This window comes from Propithecus coquereli, unplaced genomic scaffold (genome assembly GCF_000956105.1).
Source record: "Propithecus coquereli isolate 6110/MARCELLA unplaced genomic scaffold, Pcoq_1.0 Scaffold776, whole genome shotgun sequence".
NCBI classification, from domain to species: Eukaryota; Metazoa; Chordata; class Mammalia; order Primates; family Indriidae; genus Propithecus; species Propithecus coquereli.
Genome location: NW_012153907.1, coordinates 169828 through 194687, shown reverse-complemented (window position 1 = coordinate 194687; position 24860 = coordinate 169828). Strand labels below are relative to the sequence as shown.

Here is a 24860-nt window from a genome sequence, read left to right as displayed (position 1 = left end):
ATCGCAGGAAATACCAGCAAGGAAGACGAAAGTGAACCCCAAAGAATTGAAAACAGGTACCCAAACAACTAAAGGTAACGCATGCTCAGATTAGCATATTTCATAACAACCAAAAGATGGAAACAGCCCAAATCGGGAGAAGAATGGGTAAACGGAGAGTGATAAATGCCTGCAATGAACTATTACTCAGCAGTAGAAGGAATGAAGCATTGATACGTGATACGACGTGGGTGAACCCCGAAAACATCATGCTTAGGCCAGGTGCAGTGGCGTGTGTCTTTAATCCCAGCACTTTGGGAGGCTGAGGTGGGAAGATTGCTTGGGGCCAGGAGTTTGAGACCAGCCTGGGCAACATAGCGAGACCCTATCTCTACCAAAAAAAAAAAAAAATGCAAAAATTAGCCAGGCATGGTGGCGCATGCCTGTAGTCCCAGCTACTCAGGAGGCTGAGGCAGGAAGATCGCTTGAGCCCAGGAGTTGGAGGTTGCTGTGAGCTATGATGACGCCACTGCTCTCTAGCCCAGGTGACCGAGTGAAATTGTCCTCCTGCCCCCCTCTAAAAAAAAAAAAGCAGCAGAGGGAAGGGACACAGCCAATAGAGAAAGTTTCTACTGTGGGCAGCTGGAGTTTAACCCCGCCGCGGAAACCTGGAGGAGTGTGGACCCGTACAGTAGGGTCACCCGGCCCGAGGGGGGAGGGGAGGGGCATTTTTCCACCAGTGCACACCAGTCATTGGTTGAGAGCTGCTCCTTTATGGGGGGTCTTAGTTTCCCAGGACGGCGACCAGCTGTGCATGGGCAGCCAGCGGTACAGAAGTCAGGAGGGGTGCCCTGCAAAAGTCAAGGCCGAGGGTGCATGGGTGGGGCCCCTGGTCATCCGTCTGGCCGGCTGGCTGGAGGTCATGGCCAGGGGAGGAAGAGGTATTCCTGGTGTCTGGGCTGCACTGTGCTTGACCCTAGGGGTCACTGTGCATGTGCCACACGTGTGTCTGCAGAGCGGTCCCCACCAGAGCACTGACCCCACCCTGCGTGAGCCCCAGGATGCTACCCGTCACAGACCACCTGCTGCACCTCCTGCAGCTGGAGAAGACGACCTTCCGCCTGTACGCGGTGTCCGCCCTCCTCCTCCTCCTGCTCTTCTTTGTGTTCCGCCTGCTGCTGCACTTCCTGCGGCTCTGCTGGAGCTTCTACGTCACCTGCCGCCGGCTGCGCTGCTTCCCCCAGCCGCCCCGGCGCAACTGGCTGCTGGGTCACCTGGGCATGGTGAGTGTGGCCGGGCACGGGCAGGGCTGGGCTGGGGCAGGTGCCAGGCATTCAGTAAGGACGGTGGGACTGCTGGGCTTCCCACGTCCTCCCAAGAGCCTTGTTGGGGCTGTGAGCAGATTTATTTTATGGGGCTCAGGGAGGGCAAGCAGTTCACCCAACGTCACACAGCCGGAGTGAGGCAGAACTGATTTTAAAGATGGGTTCTCTCTACAATTTTGTGGCTATCACTATAGCAACAGGTACCTTCACCTGTGAAGTTTGGAACCCTGGGGCAGGGGTGGGGGTGAGGAGGGTCGCTCCTGTAAAAATATTGTAATAATTCTTAATAACTCAATGGGATTATTTTTTGGATTCCTTGGAGTTATGTCTGCGATGTACTTGGACTGGGACACGGCAGGCACCGTGTGGCAGATGCGTGTGCTCGACTGCTGGGTCCCGCGGAGACTGGAAGTATCAAGTGATTCTAGAAATATTTTAGGTACTGCTTGAACCCAGTGTCTCAGAAGAAGAAACTAGGAGACACATTTCCACTTAATATCTCAAAGAACATTTTATTTCGTTTTTGGAATTATCTCAGCATGAAGGGCGTAGAAGGAAGGAAGCTTCCCAGCCCTTCCTGCTCCTGGGGACATCATTCACCAAGTTTCACCTGCTTGTGCCTGAATCTCCTCTCTTTCTTCCCCAATCCCTGCTCAGGCCTTATTCTTCCCTGCTGGACTGTGGGTCAGCTGCCCCCCTGGGCTTCTGCCTCACCCCTCCAGTCTACCCCCCATTACTGGCCCCAGAGGGATTCCTGAATCCAACCATGTCCCTCCCCTGCTCACGCACCCTCCATGGCTCCCCATTGCCATTCAGGCAAAGGCTGGTGTTCAAGGCCCTTTAGATTCTGACCCCCGCACTTCTCACCTGTTCTGTCATCCCCCTCTAGTCCCAAGGAACGACTTCCTGCTCCCATAACACGGCTCTGACTATCCACCTGCATGGCTTTTGCCGAAACTGCGCCTTCTGTCCGGCGTGGCATTCTCTGCTAGATGAGCTTCTACTCATTTTCCACGCCCCGTCTCCAATGCCCGTACTCCAGGGAGCTCCCTCTGCACTCAACAGCTGTCCCAGAGGCAGCTGGCCAGGCCCAGCTCTGAAGCCCGGCCTTGACCGTGTAGTCCAGCCCACCTTCTGGGCCGCTGGGGGCCTGGGTGAGGCCACAGTTTCCCCTGGATGCGGACGGGCTCAAGGCTGAGCCTGACACAGAGGGAGACACAGGACCCAGCGAGGAGTCAGTTGCTCGTTCATTCCTTTGACAATTGCTGGGCCCTACTGCTGGCCGAACACTGGGTTAGGCTCCTTCCTATCTGAGCTCTCCCCTAATTCTCACGACCTGTGAAATTGGGATGGATCCGTCCTATTTCTTGGATTCGCTCTGGTATGGATTCGAGCTCAGAGAGGTTAAGTGACTTGCCCAAGGTCACACAGTGGCTGAAGGTGCGTTTGAACTCAGCTCCATCTGACATTGAGTCTGAAGAGTTTCTGCCTCATACGGCAGGTTGATGAAGAGCAATTTCATAGGCGGGTGGCCTGGGGTCGGATCCTGGCTTTGCCACTGTGGTCAGTGATGTCAGCGCCTACCTGTATTCTCTCAACCCATTTCTGGATGCAACGGCCCCACTTCCCGCTGCCGGTATCTGCATCCTAAGGCTCACTCCAGTGGCTGGAGTCCACTCTGTCTACATGCACTGTGAGCTGCGGAATTAATCCGCTTCAGGTGCAGCCCTCAGTTATTAATGGGTATCGGTGGATAAACACCCCAGCTCCCTTGCCCTCAGGTGGGATGACTCTGAGGTATGATGTCCTACACTGTCCTCCGAAACCCCCAAACCCTAGATGAACAACGTCCTATCTGAACATGCTTGACTCTGACTTCCAGGTGGATGGACATTCCCTCAAAGTTCCTGGGACTCTTAGTCATTGTCACATCTTTGTGCATACTATTCACATAATCTGGATTGCCATGCCTGTGAACTCCTGTTCATCCTTCAAAGCCTTACTCAAATGACCCTTCCTCTGGATAGCCCACCTGCTTAGAATCCCAGGTGGGCTCTTTGAATTAAGGACTCCCCCGTTGCTGGCGAAGGACTGAGCCCCACTTGCCCATGGTGGTAACGTCCTTGACAATCCACCCTTTATGGGCTGTCTTCCCTCCCATCTCACTCTCCCACGACCCTGCTGTGGTTTTTTTTTGGATTACTTCCCAAAGAAACTACTTACGCTAGAACCCTTGTTTCAGGATCTGCTTCTGGAAGAGCCCAAACCAGGGCAGTCACTTACTCGCTTGTAACATCAGACAAGCCATTTGACCTTTCTGAGCAAAGTAAAACGGGGAAAATAGTAGCAATGCCTTCGTAGGGTTCTTGTGCGGATTGAATGTACCAATAGATGAAAAGTTCCCACGACAGCGCCCGACGTAGTGCAGGCGCATGTATGTGTTGAAGATAACAATAGTAGTAATATTTTATTACTTACATAGCAAGCACTTGATAAATACCAACTATTGGCCGGGCGCGGTGGCTCACGCCTGTAATCCTAGCACTTTGGGAGGCCGAGGCGGGCGGATTGTTTGAGCTCAGGAGTTCGAGACCAGCCTGAGCAAGAGCGAGACCCCGTCTCTACTAAAAATAGAAAGAAATTAATTGGAAAACTAAAAATATACAGAAAAAATTAGCCGGGCATGGTGGCTCATGCCTGTAGTCCCAGCTACTCGGGAGGCTGAGGCAGAAGGATCGCTTGAGCCCAGGAGTTTGAGGTTGCTGTGAGCTAGGCTGATGCCACGGTACTCTAGCCTGGGCAAAAGAGTGAGACTTTGTCTCAAAAACAAACAAACAAACAAACAAAACAACAACAACAACAAAAAAACCAAAAAAATACCAACTATTATCATTATTGTGTTTGCCATTACTATTTTTCTTTCCTTCCTTCCTTCTTTTCTTTCTTTCTTTTTCTTTTTTTTTTAAGAGATGGAGTCTTGGTCTGTCACCCTGGCTGGAGTGCAGTGGTGTGATCACAGCTCACTGCACCCTTGAACTCCTGGGCTCAAGTGATTCTCCCACTCCAGCCTCTTGAGTGGCTGGGACTACAGGCATGCATTGCCATGCCTGGCTAAGTTTATTTTATTTTTATTTTTTGGTAAAGATGGGGTCTTGCTATGTTGCCCAGGCTGATCTCAAACTCTTGGCCTCAAGTGATCCTCCTGCTTAGGCCTCCCAAAGTGCTGGGATTATAGCTGTGAGCCACCACACACGGCCCCTATTTTTATCTCATATACACCAGCCATGTGTCAGGTCCATGCTGGGGCTCTTGCTCTATAAATTCGTGAATACTCTCAATTGTCCTCAGAGGGAGAGATGATGGGGAAGCTGGGGCTGGGCACCTCCTCACTGTCTCTCCCTTACCTCTTGCAGTATCTTCCAAATGAGACGGGCCTTCAAGATGAGAAGAAGGTGCTGGACAACATGCACCACGTGGTTTTGGTGTGGATGGGACCTATCTTGCCACTGGTGGTTCTGGTACACCCCGATTACATTAAGCCCCTGGTAGGCGCCTCAGGTAGGTGGGCTGGGCCTCTGAACAGTGGGTGAGTCCTCAACTCCCAGAGCCCACCTGGGACTCTAGGCAGGTGGGCTATCTAAAAGAAGGGTCATTTGAATAAGGCTTTGAAGGATGAATAGGAGTTCACGGGAATGGCAGTCCGGATTGTGGGAACAGCATGGACAAAGATGTGACAATGACTAAGAGTCCCAGGAACTCTGAGGGGATGTCCACCTATCTGGAAGTCAGATCCGAGCATGTTCAGATAGGCGGTTGCTCACCTAGGGTTTTGCTAAGTCGGTGTTGCTTCATCCTGGGCCATGGCACTCCCATCGTTTGGGTTCTGACACTCCCAGGATGGCCAGGGCTCCTGGTGGCCCAGCCCGCAGCCTGCTGTCATCATCTGGGCTGGTCCCAACTGTCAGGGAGGGAGAAGTTGGAAGGATTACTTTTCCTTTGTGCAGCCCACACCCATCCCTAAGTGTGGGCCTCCCAAGTGTGCTTGGCAAGCTCCTGCTCAGCCCTCGACACTCGCTCCCGTGGCCTCCTCCTCCGGGAGTCCCTCCCTGACCCCCCAGACAGAACGCAGCTCCCTCCTCTGGCTGTTCCCGTTCTCAGTCCTGACCCTTCAGGGCTGGGTATGTCTGTGTCCGGCGACACCGTCCTCATAAGTGAGGCTCTGTTGCAGGGCGTTTGAGAAAGAAAGGATGGGAAAGAAAGAGCTCCAGGAATTTTAGGATCTTTGGCCCCATCTTGGGCCTCTACAAACACACATCTGGAGACCACTTCCGAGGCTGCCGCCCGGGAGCCGTGACAGAGGAAGGGACTGTCATCCTTCCCTTCTCCATGCCCCTTTGTCCCCGATTATTGCGTTTGTGAAAAGATGACGTTCCCCACCAAACTACGGGGAGAACCCAGACCCTGGGAGAAGTGACTGTTCCAAGGGATGGGCACCGGCTTGTGAAAAGAGCTTTGGGCCAGGACCCAGGCGGGCTGGGTTTGAATTCTGGCTCCAGCACATACTTGCTATGTGACCCCACCAATTCATCTAGCGTCTCAGGGCCTCAGTTTTTGAACTGTAAAATGGGAGCAGTTGTGAGAATTCAATAATATAATGTGGGTAAGTAATAATAAGAGTTTTCCCTCTTCTGTCTTTTTTATATACTTTTTTCCTTTTCTTTTTTTCCTTTTTCCTTTTTTTTTTTTTTAGAGACAGGGCCTTGCTTTATCACCCAGGCTGGAGTGCAGTGGGGTGCGATCATGGGTCACTGCAGCCTCCAACTCCTGGCCTCAAGGTGATCTTCCCACCTCACCCTCCTGAGTAGATGGGATTACAGGTGTGTGTCACTATGCCCAGCTCATTTTAAAAATATTTTCAGAGATGGGGTCTTGCTATGTTGCCCAGACTGGCCTCAAACTCCTGAGCTCAAGTGATCCGCCCGCCTCAGCCTCCCGAGTAACTAGGACTACAGGTGTGCACCACCATGCCTGGCTGATTTTTAATTTATATATATTTTTAGAGATGGGGTCTTGCTATGTTGGCCAAGCTGGTCTCGAACTCCTGGCCTCAAGTGATCCTCCTGTTTAGGCCTCCCAAAGTGCTGGGATTACAGGTGTGAGCCACTGCACCCGGCTATATACTTCTTTCTTTCTCTCTCTGTTTCTCTCTCCTTCCTTCCCCATCTCCTCCCTTCTCTTTTTCTTCTTTTTCTTCTTCCTCTTCTTCCCCCCTCCTTCCCCCTTCTTTCTTCTCCTTCTCAGAGCGTCACTTTCCTGAACACCGTCCTGTTTAATTGTGAGTCTCCAGGTCGACCGAGGAGTAGAGCCTCCAGCGTGGGCCGGCACTCCGTAGATGCCTGGGTCCCTCCTCCCCTGCCCTTCCCTCCTGTGGGACAGGCAGGACATCCTCTGCCTCCCGGCTGGAGAAGCTGGGTAGAGAGCTGCAGAGGGTGGGCCTGTGAGTCAGCCTGGAGTCAGGCCTCCTGGCCCTTGGGGGCTCCCGCTCCGCCTTGCACTGACAGACTCAGCCCCCAGTCACAGACTCCGTCCCCCGCTGGGGCCACACCTGGGGGGACTTGCCGCTCTGGGCTTGGACCCGCACAGCCGCTGTTGGAGCCTCTGTTTCCTCGTCATCGCATGGGCCTCTGGAATGGGGAGCATTAATGAGAGGAAGTAGGAAAACGTGCTTTATAGAGGATGGACGGTGACATATAGGCATATAATTATAGCCTGCTTTTATGTAGTCTTTTTGAAATTGAAGTGAAATTTCCATAACGTACAATTAACCGTTTAAGGTGAACAGTCGGTGGTATTTGGTGTATTTCCAACGTTGTGCAAGCACCAGCTCTTTCCAGTTTCAACATTTTTAATCACCCCATAAAAAACCTTGTACCCATTAAGTAATCACTTCTCATTTCTCCCTCCCTCCTACCTTCTGGTAACCTCTAATTCGTGCGTGCTTTCTCTCTCTCTCTCTGTGATTTGCCTATTCTGGGTATAGCATATAAAAGGAGCCATATAAAATGTGCCGTTTTGTGTCCGGCTTCTTTCAATAAGCATCGTGGTTTTGAGGTTCGTCCACGTCGTAGCAGGTGTCAGTGTTTCATTATTTATTTACTTATTTATTTACTTTTGAGACAGGGTCTTGCTCTGTCACCCAGGCTGGAGTGCAGTGGCATCGTCACAGCTCACTGCAGCCTCCAACTCCCGGGCTCCAGCGATCCTCCTGCCTCAGCCTCCCGAGGAGCTGGGACTACAGGCATGCGCCACCACGCCCGGCTAATTTTTCTATTTTCAGTAGAGACGGGGTCTTGCTCTTGCTTGAACTCCTGACCTCAAGCGATCCTCCTGCCTCGGCCTCCCAGAGTGCTGGGATTACAGGAGTGAGCCACTGCTCCCAGCCTCTATGTTTAACTTTCTAAGGAATCGCTTTGCTGTTTTCCACAGCGGCCGTGCGTTCATTTTTTACTAACAGGTCACCAGAACATTCCTCTCACAAGTTCTTGAGGCAATAAGAGATCATTGTGATTATGGTAATAAAAGTGGCCAACGGTCGCTCAGTTATTCATTTGCGTCCACACATTCAATGAGCACCTCGTGTGCCAGGAACACATCAGCTTGTTGAGTCGTGCAGGGACACTATGCGGGAGGATTGATTGATTTCCTCCTCTGACAGTAGCAACGTGTCCAGACTTACATGTCTAGCTGGGGGCAGGGCTGGATTTGAACCTAGACTGAGCTGACCAGAATCTAAGCCGTCAACCACAGAGATGCACACCTTCCTGGCCAAGCGCTGTTCCACAGTGGGAACCAGCCATGTGGGGCTTTTCTTAGACAATCTCTCCAAGGTCAGCATTACTGTCCCCTTTTTACTCGAGGGGGAAACGGATGAGAGAGCCAACCTGGACACAGACTGTTCTGGCATCACATGGTCAGGGTTGGAGTAGAGGAGGGATGTGAGGATGGGAGAGGAAGGATTCAGCAGGGAAGGGGGCTTGGAGAAGGCTTCCTGGAGGAGGTTTCTGTGAAGCGGGGCTTTGAAGGATGCATAGGAGTTTGCCGGGCGAGGAGTCCCAGGTGGAGAGTGCAAAGGGGGCAGGTGTGTGAAAGTTCCGGGGGAATTCAGGTGACCGGGGGTGACTGGAGTAGAGGTGACGTGTCAGGGAAGTAGCAATGGGACCCCACTGGATTGCAAAGTGAGCGGGCTTGCACTTTATCCTGGGGGTGACAGGGAACCACGGGAGATGTTCGAGCAGGGCAGCCAGTGACGTGATCTGAGTGTCAGAAGGACCCCTGCGGGGCCCACCTTCCTCTCCGTGAAGGCTGCCCTGACTGCCAACAGCCCTTTCTCCACGCCTTCCTCAGCACCTGGCACACGTCCTACCTTCCTGATAATTGCATGGTGTGCCCCTGCTTCCCTTTCCCACCCTACCCCGGGCGCCCCTCCTGCAGGCAGGGCGTGGAGCTGAGCCATCTCTGGGTCCTCAGCTTCACCCAGCACAGGTTGGGCACAGAAGGCAGCAGGAGAGGTGTGTCAAGTGGAAGAACGAGTAGAGAGATGACTGGGCTAGCAGCTGGTCAATCTTGGGCAGCGTGTGCGGGTAGGTGTCTGAGTCATATTAAGGGAAAAGTGACATCACTCGAGTTTCAGGTACTTTCTTCCTGGGCACCTGCCTATTCAGCCCTAAATTTGTGGAGTTTATAGAAGAAGGATCCATCCATCCATCCATCCATGCATCCATCCAGCTGTTTATTCTTTCATTCATTCATTCTTTGATGGATTGATTCATTCATTCACTCATTCACAAAAAATTTCTTTAGCACCAATATGTATCGGCAATCAACACGGTCACTCCCCTCGAGGGGGTGCTTGTCACTGGGTGGACACAACCGCACCCAGAGTGACTGTTGGAGAGAGGGGCATCCAAGGTGGGCCCGGAGCATGCAGTGTTTGGGTGCAGGAGGGCAGCCGGTGGCCAGGCCGCGAGCAGAGAAGGCACAAGGCCTTCTGGAGCAGCTGAGAAAAGTTCTGTGATGTGGACCGGCGGGGGGCGGAGGACAGAGGTGTTCTGAGGGGTCCGGACAGGGGCAGGGCGTTCAGGGCTCTGGAAGTGGGCCGAGCGGCTGGGCGTGCGGGTGACGGGCGTGTGAGCAGGAAGGGGCATTGCAGATCTGGGAGTCGGATGAGATCCCTGTGGGGCAGCATGAGAGGCAGAGTGGACGGGGTGAGGCTGGAGGCTGGGAGCACAGGAGGTGTGATTCGGATGGCCCGAGCTAGCAGAAGAGAGGGGGGCGGGAGAGATTCAAGTGAAGAAGGCCGTTGTCGGTAGAGCATCCAGCCTGGCCAGAGGTTTGGTGGGGAGTGACGGCATGCCATGGGAATGGGGGTATCTGGTGTTTGTTGAAGGATGCAATAGGCAAGGCATACGAGGGCCAGGTGGGGCAGGGCCTTCAATGCTAGGCTGAACTTGAACTTTTTTACAAGGGCAGTGGGGAGCCATGGGAGGCGTTTGAGCAGGGGAGGCTCATGTTCAGATCAGCATGTTATAAGGATCTTTCCGGGGCAGGTGTGGAGGATGGACTGGAGGGGTGAGGTGGGAGGTCAGAGCCCTCAGAAAGGAGGGCCCAGGAAGTCACAAGCAAAGGTCAATGCTCAGAGCTCTGTGTTGAGTCACAGTTGCCACCTCCCTCTCCACAGCTGCCATTGCCCCCAAGGACGAGCTTTTCTATGGCTTCCTGAAACCTTGGCTAGGTGAGTGCCAAGTGGGCAGACTGGGGCTTCAGGGAAGAGAGATCTGGGCGTGGGGCCTCCCTGGAGGGTTTCAGAATAACAGGTGAGGTCCCCTAACCTGCGTCTTCCGGGCCCAGGGGATGGGCTACTGCTCAGCAAAGGTGACAAGTGGAGCCGGCACCGCCGCCTGCTGACGCCCGCCTTCCACTTCGACATCCTGAAGCCGTACATGAAGATCTTCAACCAGTGCACCGACGTCATGCACGTGAGTCCCGGAGTGAGACGGGCAGGCTCCAGCTCACGGGCAGGTCGCGTGATGTCAGGAGGCCTCGTTTCTTTTCTATCTATAAAGTGGGTGTGTAGCGAGGACGCAGCCAGATCCTTACTGGGCTCGCCCCCCTGTCTGTGGGCCCCCACCCACTCGCTCTGTGTCTTTCTTCCAGGCTAAATGGCGGCGTCTGGCAGAGGGCTCGGTGGTCTCCCTGGACATGTTCGAGCATGTCAGCCTCATGACCCTGGACAGTCTCCAGAAATGTGTCTTCAGCTACAACAGCAACTGCCAAGAGTGAGTGTGACCTTCCTCGGGAAGACGGGCCAGTGGTGGCAGGAGAAAGGTGTCAGGTGCCAGGCAACCTGGGCTGCAGCAGCTCTGCCCCCGACAGGCTATGTGGTTCTAGGAGACCGACATCGCCTCTCTGAGACTCAGTTTCCTTATTCAAAACATAGGCATCGTAATAGACCCTTTCCCATAGTCATCATGGGAGAATGAAAGGAGATCACGTGAGTCAGTGGCTTGACGCATAGTAGGGGCTCAGGACATGTTAGGTTTTTTTTCATTCTTTCATGAAGAATGTGTGGTCTTTGGACAGTGTCTCCCCCACCCCCGCTTTCTGAGCCTCAGTTTCCTTGTTTGTCAAACAAAGGTGATAACTCGTGACTCCTCGAGAGATGCTTTAAGGGTTAGTAGGTGTGGCACTGACCTGGCACATAGTAGATGCTCAGAGAATGTTTGTTGAGTGATTAAATAAAATAAAAGCATTGCCCTGGTTCATTCATTCATTCATGAAATATTCATTGTGTACCTACTGTGTGCCTGGCACCGGGCTAACTGCTGAGGATGTGGTTGTGAGCCACACACAGTCACAGTTCCATGGAGCCTGTTGTCTGTGTGGGGAGATAAGGAATCAGGTAGACGATGAACGTGAAGTTTGTAACACACAGTAGGTCCTCAGCAACAAGCTGATGACTTTGTTTCTTTGGGCAATGTAGGGGCACGTTTCGGTTGGATAAGGCAGAGATGACCTCAGTAATTAATTAATTAATTAATTAATCCAGGAGTTATTTACGGAATGCCTACTATGTGCCCATCCTGAACTAGGTACTGGGAACACAGTAGCCAACAAGACAGAAAAGCCTTTGCTCTTCCGGAACTTCCATTTTGGTGGGAAGACAGGCAGTTAACAATGAACAAATAAATAGATGGGAAAACAACAGACTATAATAAGTGCATGAAAACAAGCCCACTTCACGACTAAGGACAGCTCCTTGCAACCCGGCTTCATCTTATTTTAATTGAGTTTATTTATTTAGTTTTTAATATTATGTAGTTTTTTAGAGACCAGGTCTCGCTCAGTTGCCTAGGCTGGAGAACAGGCACGCACCACCACATCTGGCTAAGGTTTTTAACTTCTTGGAGAGACAGGGTCTCTCTCTCTCTCTCTCTATGTTGTTCAGGCTGGTTAGCATTTTTGTTTTGTTTTGTTTTGTTTTTTTAAATAATAGATTTACCCCCTTATCACTACTGCATTTGACTAGTCTAAAAAAAATAAATAATAGATTTATTGAGATACAATTCACGTACTATGCTATTCACTCACTTAAAGTACACAATTGAATTATTTTTAGTATATTCAGAGTTGTACAACCATCACCACAATCAATTTCAGAATATGATCATCATCCCCCAAAGAAACCCCACACACTTTATTTTTTTTTTTCTGAAACAGAGTCTCGCTTTGTTGCCCAGGCTAGAGTGAGTTCCGTGGCGTCAGCCTAGCTCACAGCAACCTCACACTGCTGGGCTCAAGCGATCCTTCTGCCTCAGCCTCCCGAGTAGCTGGGACTACAGGCATGCACCACCATGCCCGGCTAATTTTTTCTATATATTTTTAGTTGTCCGATTAATTTCTTTCTATTTTTAGTAGAGACAGGGTCTCGCTCTTGCTCAGGCTGGTTTCGAAATCCTGAGCTCAAACAATCCGCCCGCCTCAGCCTCCCAGAGTGCTAGGATTATAGGCGTGAGCCACCGCGCCCGGCCCCCATACACTTTAGTAGTCCTTCCCCACCTCTTTCTTCTTCAAGGTCTGGGCAATCACTAATCTACCTTCTGCCTAGCATGGACATTTTGTATAGGTGGAATCATGTGAATTTTGTGTCTGCTTTGATTCACTCAGCCCAACGTTTTTGAGGTTAATCCAGGTCGTAGCATGCATCTGTGATTTAGTTCTTTTCATTGCGGAGTAATATTCCATTTATCACATAATACCACACTTTGTTTTCCCATTCACCAATTGATGGGCATTGTTTCCACTCTGTGACTATTAGGAATGATGCTGCTATAAACATTTATGTACAAGGTTTTGTGTGAACGTATATTTTTAATTCTCTTCGATAGATTCCCAGGAGTGGAATTGCTGGGCCATATGGCGATCCCATGTTTAACCTTTCGAGGAACTGCTAGACTTTTTTTTCCCCCCAGAGTGGTTGCGCCATTTTGTTTTTCCAACCAGTAGTGTATGAGGGTTCCATTGCTTATTTTCTTCTTCTTGTTCTTCATAATCCTAAGTTTTTGGCAGAGGGTTCCAATTTCTCCATATCATCACCAACACTTGTCTTTATTTTTCTTTTTGACTCTAGTCATCCTCGTTGGGTAAAGCGGCACCTCATTGTAGTTTCGATTTGCATTTCCCTGATGGCTAACGGTGTCAGGCATCTTTTCACATTTGTCGTTTGTCTATCTGCTTTGGAGAAATGTCTCTTGGACCCTTTGCCCATTTTTAAATTGGGTTGTCTTTTTATTATTGAGTTCTGAGAATTCTTCATCTATTTTGGGTGCCGGCACCTTATCAGATAAATGATTTGCAAATATTTTCTCCCCCTCCGAGGATTGCGGCCATTTAGTTGCAGTGATGCTACAATGGCTACGTCTGTCTTGGAAGTCCCCGTCACTCTTTGGGCCTGGGATTTTGGTTTCATTCATGTCTGGTGAGGCCAGCAGATCAGGCAATGACTGACGTTGAAAAGGGAGTTTGTTTTTTTACAGCTTCCAAGAGCAGGGGGCACATTCCACCACGCAGGGCCACACAGGGAAGTACTAGGACCCGTCAGGAAAAAATGTGGGCAAAAGCCTTTTTTGCAGTTTCTGCGGGAAAGAACAGGTGAGGCAGGGTAAACAGGCTTAGGGTTGGCTAATTTGAATAATTCCATTGGGCTCTGGGCTGTGTAGGAGCTGCCTTTAGCTGCCTGGTACCCAGCCCTGGGGGGAGTAAGAAAGGGGGATAGTGTCTTGTCCTGATCAATGTTTGAGTATTTGGTCTGCATGAGTTGGTTTGTGTATGAAAGGCATGCTCTCGGATGAGTTCTTTACTTTCTTTAAGAATTTTCTAGTCTTTCAAGGGGCATCTCTCGCCAGTTAGCAAGGCCCTAGATGCCAGAGCATCAAGAATACAAAAAAAAAAAAAAAAAGTGAGCATGGTGGCTTTCACCTGTAGTCCCAGCTACTCAGAAGGCTGAAGCAGGAGGATAGATTGAGTCCCCAGGAGGTTGAGGTTGCTGTGAGCTATGATGACACCACTGCACTCTACCCGGGTGACAGAGCAAGACCCTGTCTCAGAAAAATAAACAAACAAACCAACCCCACAAGCCCCCATCCCCCCAAAATAGAGTTAATACAGGGCTTCTGTTTGTTATTTGCGCAATGGGGAGAGGAGGCTTATCTTAGCCAAGCCGTGGGTGTGTCTGGGCCGGGCTAGGGGACAGGCCACGCTCATGGCCTTTCTTCTCCGCGGCAGGAACATGAGCGACTATATCTCCGCCATCATCGAGCTGAGTGCACTGGCCGTCAAGCGCCAGTACCGCCTGCACCAGTACCTGGACTTCATCTACTACCGCACGGCGGACGGGCGGCGTTTCAGGCAGGCCTGTGACACCGTGCACCGCTTCACCAATGAAGTCATCCAGGAGCGGCGGCGGGCGCTGCGTCAGCAGGGGGCCGAGGCCTGGCTCAAGGCCAAGCAGGGCAAGACCCTGGACTTCATCGATGTGCTGCTCCTGGCCAAGGTGAGGCTGGGCCCTTGGAGGGCGGAGCCCTGCCCAGGACGGCCTCTCCGGGAATGGCACCAACTTCCTGAAATCACACATGTTAAAACTCACATAGGGCCTGGCTTGGTGGCTCATGCCTATAATCCCAGCATTTTGAGCAGCTGAGGCAGGATTGCTTGTTGCCAGCCTGGGCAGCATAATGAGACCCCATCTCTACAAAAGAATAAAAAAATGACCTGCCATGGTTGCGCGCGCCTGTAGTCCCAGCTACTCAGGAGGCTGAGGCAGGAGGATCGCTTGAAGCCAGGAGTTTGAGGTTGCTGTGAGCTGTGAACGTGCCATTGCATTCCAGCCTGGGCAACAGAGTCAGACCCTGTCTCAAAAAAATAGATAAATAAAAAGACTCACTGCGTGAGTTCGCTCAAGCTGCCATACAACGTACCACAGACTGGGTGGCCTTAAACAAGAGACATTTATTCTCTCATAGTTCTGGGGGCTGGAAGTCCAAGATCAAGGCATCTGCAGGGTTGGATTCTTTTTAGGGCCATGGAGAAATAATCTGTTCTAGGCCTTTCTCCTTGGCTTATAGATGGCCGTCTTCTCCCTGCGTCTGTACTTCCTCTCTCCTTTGTGCATAATCTTTGTCTTTGTCCTAATCTCTTCTTATAAGGACACCAGTCATATTGGATTAGGGCCCACCTTCGTGAGCTTATTTTTAATCTGATTGCCTCTGCAAAGACCCTGTCTCCAAACATGGTCACATGCTGGGGCGCCGGAGGTTAGGGCTTGTGAATTCTAGGGGATGGGGCACCCTTCAGCCCGTAACACTACAAAGATGAAATACGTGACCTTGAAGAGACGTGACTCTTGCATAGGTGTTTGGTCCCTCATTGGTGGCATTTCTGTGGAATTTTTGAGCAGCATATGGGTCCTTGATTTGGAGTCCTAGATTCCAGTCCTGCCTCTGCCACTTAGTGGATTCTTTTTTATTTTTTTAAAAATCTTTTTGCGACAGGGTCTTGCTCTGTCACCCAGGCTGGAATGCAGTGGTGTGATCCTAGCTCACAGCAACCTCAGACTCCTGGGTTCAAGCGATCCTCCTGTCTCAGCCTCCCGAAGTGCTGGGATTATGGGCCTGAGCCACCACACCCGGCCCCCTTCGTAGATGTTTGACCTTGGTTATATTACTCTTCTCCCTGAGCCTCAGTTTCCCCATTTATACATGGTGATCGTAAGACTTGATCACAAGCTTGTTGCCATGCAAACAGCAGGATTCTTGGTGTTAGAAGCTGCTCAGGAAGTAGGAGCTAACCTTTAACTTTCCTTTTCTTTTGCCATCTTTCTTAGACAAGCTGCATACTTCCATCCTGCAGTACTTTCCCCCGCAGCTTGGCTTAAGAGAGAGACGGGAGATCTGAGTTTTGAGGGGCCCCCGGGATGCAGAGGGTGGGATGAAGTGGGCTCAGCATCCTCTCTGCCCATTTCAGGATGAAGACGGAAAGGAACTGTCAGACGAGGACATCCGAGCTGAGGCGGACACCTTCATGTTCGAGGGTGAGGACGTAGGGCGACGAAGAGGGAGGGCAGGGAGGGTACCGCTGTTCGTAGATGGCATCTCCGCTGTCTTCAGGCAGCCTCCATTCAGGTGACCTCATCTGCCTGCAGGTCACGACACGACATCCAGTGGGCTCTCCTGGGTGCTGTTCAATCTGGCGAAGTATCCGGAATACCAGGAGAAGTGCCGGGAAGAGATCCAGGAAGTCATGAAAGGCCAGGAGCTGGAGGAGCTGGAGTGGTCAGTTTGGGGTTGGGGGAGGGATGGGGGCAGGTTGAGGCCAGAGCCTTGGGCGTGAAGCTTCGCTCTCCCACTGACTCAATGTGTGACCTTAGAGAAGTCATTGACGCTTCCTGAATTCCAGTGTCTTCTGCTGTAAAACAGTGCTGGTAATCATGTCTCATAATGCAGGAGTTCTCAGAGTGTCCGAGTCAGCAACAATGCTGCATAACAAACAGCCCCCAAACTCAGTGGTTTGCAGCAAGCATTTATTTCTTGCTTTTGTATGCACGTGACTTTTGTCGCTGCTGGGCTTGGCTGAGTGAACCGGAGTTGCTTCCAAACTAAGAGTTGGGTTCAGGTCTGTTCTTGGACCCACAGCTACCCATGGGTCATGTTCTTCTCAACGGAGATTCCGGAAGCACCAAAAGCCATGCAGTTTAAAAGCTCTGCTTGCTTTTAATCATAACATCACATTGGCTAAAGCAAGTCACATGGCCAAGCCCAGGATGAATGGGGCAGGATGTATACACCATTCACGTGAGTAAAAGGTGCTGTCGCATCAAACAGCCAAGAACACAGGTGCACCATTGTAAGACAGGGAGGAAGTGGAGAGTCACGAACAATAACCCAGTCTCTCTTAGATGTGTGCCGTGTGGAGCTGACTTTGGGTGATGCAAAGAAAACATAGCATTTACTAGCATCAGCTTGCACAGTGAGAAAGTCCCTCTGTTCTCTCTCAACCTTTTGCATTATGACCTCAGAGAAGCATCTCAGTTTGGTGCTATTGCGTCCTGAACACTTTGCTCATCTGCCTTTTTTTCTCCTTTTGTGAGATGGAGTCTTGCTGTGTTGCCTGATCCTCTAAGTAGCTGGGACTACAGGCGTGCTACCACACCTGGCTATTTCTTTTAAAAAATTTCTTTAGAGATGAGGGTCTCGCTATGTTGCCCAGGCTAGTCTCAATCTCCTGGCCTCAAGTGATCCTCCTACCTCAGCCTCCTGAGTAGCTGGGATCACAGATGGGAGCCACCTCGCCCAGTGAATTTGCCTTTTTAACAAAGGGGGAAGATGCCTCGGGTTCAAAGAGTTGGGCAGGAGAGGTTGTCTAGCCATAATTAAATGACATTCATCTGTTTTTGCAGTGGTGTTTGTACATATGGATACCTTTATGCCAGGGATGATGTCTGCCCTTTGTGGTAGCAACATAAAGTTTCTTATTTATTTATTTATCTTACCTTATTTTATTTTTTGAGAGAGAGTCTCACTCTGTTGACCTGGCTAGAGTGCAGTGGTGTCATCCTAGCTCACTGCAACCTCAAACTACTGGGCTCAAGTGATCCTCCTGCCTCAGCCTCCCGAGTAACTGGGAGTACAGGTGTGCACCACCATACCTGGCTAATTTTTTTTTTTTATATTTTTGGCAGAGACGGGGTCTCACTCTTGCTCAGGCTGGTCTCAAACTCCTGATCTCAGCGATCCTCCCGCCTCAGCTTCCCAGAGTGCTAGGATTACCTGGCTAATTTTTTTTTTTTATATTTTTGGCAGAGACGGGGTCTCACTCTTGCTCAGGCTGGTCTCAAACTCTTGATCTCAGCGATCCTCCCGCCTCAGCTTCCCAGAGTGCTAGGATTACAGGTGTGAGCCACCACACCTGGCCATAAAATTTCCTTAAAAGAGAACCTGGCCAGGCACACTGGCTCACACCTGTAATCCTAGCACTCTGGGAGGGTGAGGCAGGAGGAACACTTGAGCCCAAGAGTTCGAGACCAGGCTGAGCAAGAGTGAGATCCTGTCTTTACAAAAAATAGAAAAATTAGCTGGGTGTGGTGGCACATGCCTGTAGTCCCAGCTACTCAGGAGGCTGAGGCAGGAGGATTGCTTGAGCCCAGGAGTTTGAGGTTGCAGTGAGCTATGATGACACCACTGCACTCTAGCCTGGGCAACAGAGCAAGACCCTGTCTCAAAAAAAAAAAAAAAAAAAAAAAAAAAAAAAAGAGAGAGAGAGAACATGTTGGTTTAAAGAAAAAGATCTAGAACATGAACCCCAAGAGTTATCATTAACCCAATTTTGGGCCCTAAAATCCAAAGGAAAAAATATTAAGTAAATAATGGTAATAATAGCATAAGGAGAGGATGCTCTGGTTTTTAAATACTGAAATGGATCCATACAAGCTGGAAAGTTGCTGCTGCCCTGAACCCCCCTGGCTGCCCTGGCTCCTCTGCCAGATGCCCCCTGACCTCCACATAACTCTTGAATGAAAGGGTGGATGCTGGCCCAGCGGGGGCCCAGTGCCAGTGCAGTTCTGATTGGTCGGTGCTCAGATATTTTGCAGCCTAAGTGTCAGTGGTAAGGGCACGAGAGACTGCAAATGCTGGAAACTGAGGCAAGTCTGAAAAACTGCGCGGGTTTCCTGCCCAGCTGCCCTCGAGTGTATGTGTGTTTGCGGGGTTGGGGGTGTCATGTCACCGTGGCCTGGTCTCAAGTCACAGTTTCGTTCTCCCCAGGGACGACCTGACTCAGCTGCCCTTCACAACGATGTGCATCAAGGAGAGCCTGCGCCAGTTCCCACCTGTGACCCTTGTCTCCCGCCGCTGCACGGAGGACATCAAGCTCCCAGATGGGCGTGTCATCCCCAAAGGTGCCCGCCGTGTGCCCCTGCTGCTGGTGCACCACTGTCCCTGATGATGTGGCTGCTCCAGTGTCCACGGGGGCCTGGCCATGCCCGCCCCAGGTGCACTATCCCTGAGGATGGGGCAGCTCTCTAAGTGCCTGTCGTCTGGGGGGTGTTACGGGAAACCCAGCCGTGTGTGGGGGAGGGGAGATCGAGGTGGGGAGTCCTGGTGGACAGGCAGGAAGGCAGTACGGCAGGTTGGCCAGTGTGCGTGCAGGTAGCAGAGGGTCGGTTTCATTCACTGGCTAGGTATCCCCTGGAGACCAAGCGCTGTCCTGGGTGATGCTGGAGATGGAGAGGTCTGGGGGAGATACAGCGGCAGGTTGCAGACATTCCCAGGAATGAGCTACAGGGAGAGACAAGGACTGAAGCAGCCCAAATATGGAGGGATGGCTCTATCTGGGGAGGAAAGCAGGGGGGGCCACCTGGAGGAGGGAATGTGGGCGGTGAGCCTTGGAGGCTGGAAGTGAAAGAGCATGTTTATGGAACAGAGCCTCAGCGTGCAGATTGTGAAAGGCCCTGACTGCCAGGTGGTAGCACCTGAACTTGATCCCGAGGGCACTAGGGAGCCAAGGGAGGTGTTTGAGTTGAGGAGGAGTAATGTCAGATCTGTGGGTGAGAAAGATCTCTGCGTGGCCAGCCTGGCAGCCAGAAAGAACACGATGGTGTCCTCTTAGGGAAATGTAGGGGCAGTGGATCGGGGAGCAGAATTTTTCAGGGAAGGATGGACAGGCAGTGGTGGCAGATGGCTCATGGGAATGCCACAGCTCCGGGGAGACCCAGGGAAAGGGAAGTTTCTGGAGGAAGCTCTGGCTTCCCTTAGCCCCACTGACCCTGACTGTCCTCACAGGAATCATCTGTTTGGTCAGCATCTACGGAACCCACCACAACCCCACAGTGTGGCCTGACTCCAAGGTGAGCTGCTGCCCAGCAACCCTCCCTGCCCCCTCAGCTCCTTCCTCCCTCCCCAGAAGGGGCAGCCCTGGAGCAGCAGGGCTGTCCTTGCCCCCCAGCCCAGGGAGCCAGACAGCAGGGCTGGTTGCAGAGAGTGAGCATCCCCCCCCCACCCCGTGTATCCACCCACTCACGAATTCACTAGATCAACAGATATTTACTGAGCACCTACTCTGTGCCAGCCCCTGTGCTGGGCAGTGAGGACTGGGAGCCCTCACAGAGCTCACAGCGAAGTTCAGGGGAAGCCAATAGCAAATAAATATGATCATTTTGGGTATTGATAAATGCAAAAAAGAAAGAAAAACCAATGTGGGTGGGCACTAGTGCAGGTGGTTGGGAAGGGCTTTGCAGAGGAAGAGATGTTTCAGCTGAGACCCGAAGGGTGGAAAGAGCAGGGAGAAGCATGTTCCAGGCAGAGGAAACAGCAAGTGCAAAGGTCCTGGGGTGGGAATGAGCTGGGTGTGCCTGACCAACAGAAGGAGGCAGTTGCGGCCGCATTTTCCTGAGTGAGTGTGGGGTGGAATGGAAGACCAGAGGCAGAGGGAGGAAGACAGGCTGGGATGGCTGGGCCAGCTCCCACACTCACACCCAGACTGTTCCTGCCCAGGTGTACAACCCCTACCGCTTTGACCCGGACAACCCGCAGCAGCGCTCCCCACTGGCCTATGTGCCCTTCTCTGCAGGACCCAGGTAGCCCCTCGATTTTCCCCAGTCCAAACCAGGTGTGGGAGGAACAGAGCCAGTGGAAGGTCAGTGATGTGCCAGTCAGGCGCAGAGACCATGTCCCACCCCCCAGCCCAACACCCTCTTTGCACCCCCACCAATACACCAGGAACCCCCCCCAAAAGCAGACTCTGCAATAGCATCCCTGGATATTGGGCACCTACTGTGTGCCAGGCCTTGAGTTCTAGGCTTGCATGCTCCCAACGTCTCTACAATGCCCTTGTCCCTGTTTTTACAGATGAGGGAACTGAGGCTCAGGAGGGGAGGTCATAACTCAGGACACACAGCTAGTAAAGGGCTGCGCCAGGATTCAAACACACTCGTCCCCAGTGTCACATTCATTTAATGATTCTTGGGATCTCACTTTAACCTTCATCCAGCCTAGGATGCTTGCCTCGTTTTAGACACGAGGAGGCAGGTGAGGCCCAGTGACCTCCCTCTCTTTCCCCTCCCCCCCGGCCCCGTGCCCTCTGCGGCTGGGCCTGAGCCTCGTCCCCTCCTGCAGGAACTGCATCGGACAGAGCTTCGCCATGGCCGAGATGCGCGTGGCGGTGGCGCTCACGCTGCTGCGCTTCCGCCTGAGCGTGGACCGAACACGCAAGGTGCGGCGGAAGCCGGAGCTCATCCTGCGCACGGAGAATGGCATCTGGCTCAACGTGGAGCCGCTGCCTCCGCGGGCCTGAGCGAGGGGCGCACCTGCGGATCCCGGTGGTCCAGGCCCCACTCAGAGAGTCCCAGGCCCCGCCCCTGAAGGCCCAAGCCCCGCCCCCAACATCCCGAGGGCAGAGACCGCTGCCCTCCAAGTCCAGGTTCTACTCCTGTAGGACCGGGAGCCGCTGTTGAGCGGCCCGATGGTGCTGGCCACGCCCCTCAAGGTGAGGCCCCGCCCCCTGAGGGTCTGATCCCGCCCCTCGAGGTTTAGGTCCCGCCCCCTGAGTGTCTGCACCTATTGTTCTGCTTGAGGGACCAGACTTGGCCACGCCCCCTAGGGCTCAGGCCCCGCCCCCAGGATCCTGCGGCTTGTCCTCTGGCCTCACCCCTGCGGAGCCAGGTCCCCAGGCCATGCCCACCAAACCTTCTGAGGACCTGAGACGCACCCCCTCCTGGCTGGACTCCCAGGCTAGCTTCTCAATTGAGGACTTGGAGGCTGGAGGGTGAGAGCCCCGAACCCGTGACATCACCCTCTCGAGGCCCTCAGCTCAGAGGGCGAACTGCTCAGGCGGCATCCCTGAGCAAACTGGGGCTGTCTGCTTCTGTTGTTGTTTTGTCAGCCCAGACCCCTTCCTTCCTCCCTTGTGCAAAGGCCCTTTGCTGAGTGTTCTGATTTTTGTAGAATAAAGGCAAGGGATGCACATACCCCACCCACCCCTCCGCCCCTAGCCCAGCCAGCCCCTTGTACCTGTAGCCCTGCACTCCAGAAATGAGGGGCTCTAGGCAGCTGTGAAGCAACTGAGGGAAGCCGTGGGCTAGGAGGCTGGGAAGCCTCTGTCCTAGGACATAAACTCATATTTTTTTGGGACAGTTTGTGCGTTTGGTTATTTTGTCAACAGATCACGTGTTTATTAATTGTCTGCTGGCACTGGGCCAGGAGCACAGACAGGCCCAATTCCTGCCTTTGCAGAGGGTTGGAGACGGATGTTGGACAAATAATTCCGCATGTGAATGTTTATTTGCAACCCATGACTAGTGCTCCAGAGGAGAGGCGCCTGGTGCCGGGTGACATAACGGGGATTGGAGGTGGGTCAGGGAGAGCTCTTTTGGTGCTGAAGCAGGAGAAGTTGAGTGGGTGACGAGGGGAGGGAAGCGCATTCCAGGCAGAAGGAACAGCATCTGCAAATGCTCTGAGTTGAGGGAGAGCACAGTGTGCTCAAGGAATTTGTAATGGGCTGGTGTGGTTGGATCTGGCGAGTTTGGGCAGAAGGGAGGAAGGGTGGTGGACATGGGCCAAATTCACAGACTTTTTACTGAGGGCAACAGGGAGCCATGGGGGGCGTGTGAGCAGGGTCAGGGCAGGACATGGTCAGATTTAGGGCTGGCATGGAGGAGAATTTTTGAGGGGCGGACTGGAGGTTGGGACCCTGGGGAAGAGGGAAGCTGAGGTCTAGCCAAGACAGGAAGTGCCTGGATTGAGGTGACTATCTAGCTGTGGAGGCTGAGGGGAGGAAGGCAGTAAGTGTGACACCCAGGTCTTTGGTTGAGGGAACTTGGTGGTGGAGTAGTCCCTAATAGGGGGGTATAAAAGGGGGGGCATGGAGCTTGAGGTTATAGTGAGCTGTGACCGCCCCGCTGCCCTCTGGCCTGGGTGACAGAGCCAGGCACGGTTCAAGCCCTTGCATAGTTGAACTCTTCAGGAGAAGACAGATGATAAATGACAAATAAGTAAAGAAATAAGTTAATTCACAAAGGGCCTTGGATTTTGACTTTTGTTGTGAGAGAAATGGGGAGCCCTGGAGGGTTCTGAGCAGAGGAGGGATAAGATTTGTCATGTGGACTTTGGCAGCCAGGTTGAACGGAGACCGAGGCAATGCTGGTGGGTCCATTTCGCTGATGGATCGAATGTGGGTTTCAGCAGAAGGGAGGACTTCAGAGCCCATCATTTGGGCTTCAGAGCTTGGAAAGGTGGAACCGCCAACAATGGACACAACAATGCGCCGAGTGGAGTAAGTTATTTTTTGGTGGGGAGGGGGGTGAGGTCAGGGTGTCAGTTTCAGCCAGGAGGAATTGGAGATGTCAAGCGGGAAGTCGAATAAGATGGTTCTCGAATTCAGCAGAGAGTTCCAGATTGGGGATGTACATTTGGGAAGCCTTAGTATTTAGATGGTGTATAATGCCCCTGTGTGTGCGTGCACACATGTGTGCATGTTTGTGTGTGTATCTGTGCATATGCACATGTGTGTGTGTATGGAGGAAGGGGTTGAGGACCAAGCCCTAGGGGTCTCCAAAGTTAATATAACAATAATGAGATTTAAAATTGATGGAGTACTTCCTGTGTGCTATTCCCATATATTATGTTCTCATTTAACCTCACACTAACTTATGAGATCATGTTTTATTATCTTAGTATTATTTTTTTTAGAGATAGGGTCTGGCTGTGTTGCCCAGACTGGAGTGCAGTGGCGCAATCACAGCTCACTGTAACCTCGAACTCCTGGGCTCAAGTGATCCTCCTGCCTCAGTCTCCCGAGTAGCTGGGACTACAGGAACGCGCCACCATGCTTGCCTAATTTTTTGTAGAGATGGGGTCTTGCTATGTTGCCCAGGCTGGTCTCAAATTCCTGGCCTCAAGCGATCCTCTGGCTTCAGCCTCCCAAAGTGCTGGGTTTGCAGGTGTGAGCCACTGCACACAGCCTATTATTTTACTTTACAGAGGTGGAAACTGAGACCCCAGAGTGAAATGGCTCACCCAAGGTCCTGCAAGGATATCCTTATGGTGGGGCCTCAGCGGGAGTCCTTAGAACTTTTCTGTCCCATCCCTGGGGCTCCTGGTCCTGGTCTGGGTCCTTAGCATCTCTTTGCATAGAAGGGGGTGTGAAGAGGGCCTGGGATGGGGTGGACCATCAATGCTGGAGGTGGCAGTGGACCGTGTCCTGGAGTGTCCCCAGGTGGCACCTGCTGGAATCGTCCCTGTCCCAGGTACTCCTGGGCTGAATGGGAAACGTACGGGAGCCAAGTGGCTGTTGCGGATGCTGTCTCTGCCACACCTGTCCTGACCGAGGGTCTCCAAGAGCCCATCATTTGCCAAACACCTGCTGCTCCCTCCCAGTGCAACCCTGCCATCTGCCAGCAAAAAACCCCACATATATGGGTTCAGCGTCGGCTCTGTCCCTTCCTACCGGCGGCCTGGGCACACGACTGCCTTTCTCTGCACCTGACTTTTCCCCTGTGGTGTGGATTTTCCACGATCACCATGCTTGTAATGCACATCGAGTATCCACGAAGGGCCATGAGAGTGATGAATGAGAGCGAGGAGAGGAAGTGTGTGGTCTCTGGGTCCCCCGGACTCTGCTGCACTGGCAAGTGTAAATGTCAAAACACACCCAGGCTCAGGCCTGTCGCCCGGCAGCTGCGGGACCTCCTCGCTCTCCTGAGTGTGAAGAAGGCTCCCTCTGCTGGACAGATTGGCGACAACGGGCTCTGAGGAGGCCATTTTTGATTAGTTCAGTGTGTGTGGCCACGTGTGCGTGTGTGACCGCGTGTGCATTTGGGTGCCTGTGTGTGCACGTGTTGGAGTGCGTGCATGCATGTGTTATGTAATGTATGTGGGTGTGACTTGCTTGCATGCATGTGTGTGCACGTGAATGTGTGTATGTGTGTGTGTGTGTGTGTGTGTGTGTGTGTGT

General features: G+C 52.3%; 1 protein-coding gene across 4 annotated transcripts in view; it reads left to right on the top strand.

The window, feature by feature from the left end:
• Nucleotides 1–22035, top strand: part of LOC105825070 (cytochrome P450 4F22) — a 31041-nt gene extending 9006 nt beyond the window's left edge. Inside the window, exons 1-13 of one of the 4 annotated variants that reach the window (XM_012662746.1) lie at nt 7–56; nt 995–1262; nt 4718–4862; nt 10042–10095; nt 10212–10339; nt 10518–10639; nt 14145–14412; nt 15882–15948; nt 16060–16189; nt 18677–18810; nt 19694–19758; nt 20405–20487; nt 21026–22035. In XM_012662746.1, the coding sequence (XP_012518200.1) occupies nt 1041–1262; nt 4718–4862; nt 10042–10095; nt 10212–10339; nt 10518–10639; nt 14145–14412; nt 15882–15948; nt 16060–16189; nt 18677–18810; nt 19694–19758; nt 20405–20487; nt 21026–21203 (1596 nt within the window). In that variant the 5' untranslated portion in view covers nt 7–56; nt 995–1040 and the 3' untranslated portion in view covers nt 21204–22035. Of the gene's footprint in view, nt 1–6; nt 75–518; nt 1263–4717; nt 4863–10041; nt 10096–10211; nt 10340–10517; nt 10640–14144; nt 14413–15881; nt 15949–16059; nt 16190–18676; nt 18811–19693; nt 19759–20404; nt 20488–21025 lie in introns of those variants that run through there. The other 3 variants (XM_012662748.1, XM_012662747.1, XM_012662745.1) reach the window with 3 other exon arrangements.
• Nucleotides 22036–24860: the final 2825 nt, after the last annotated feature.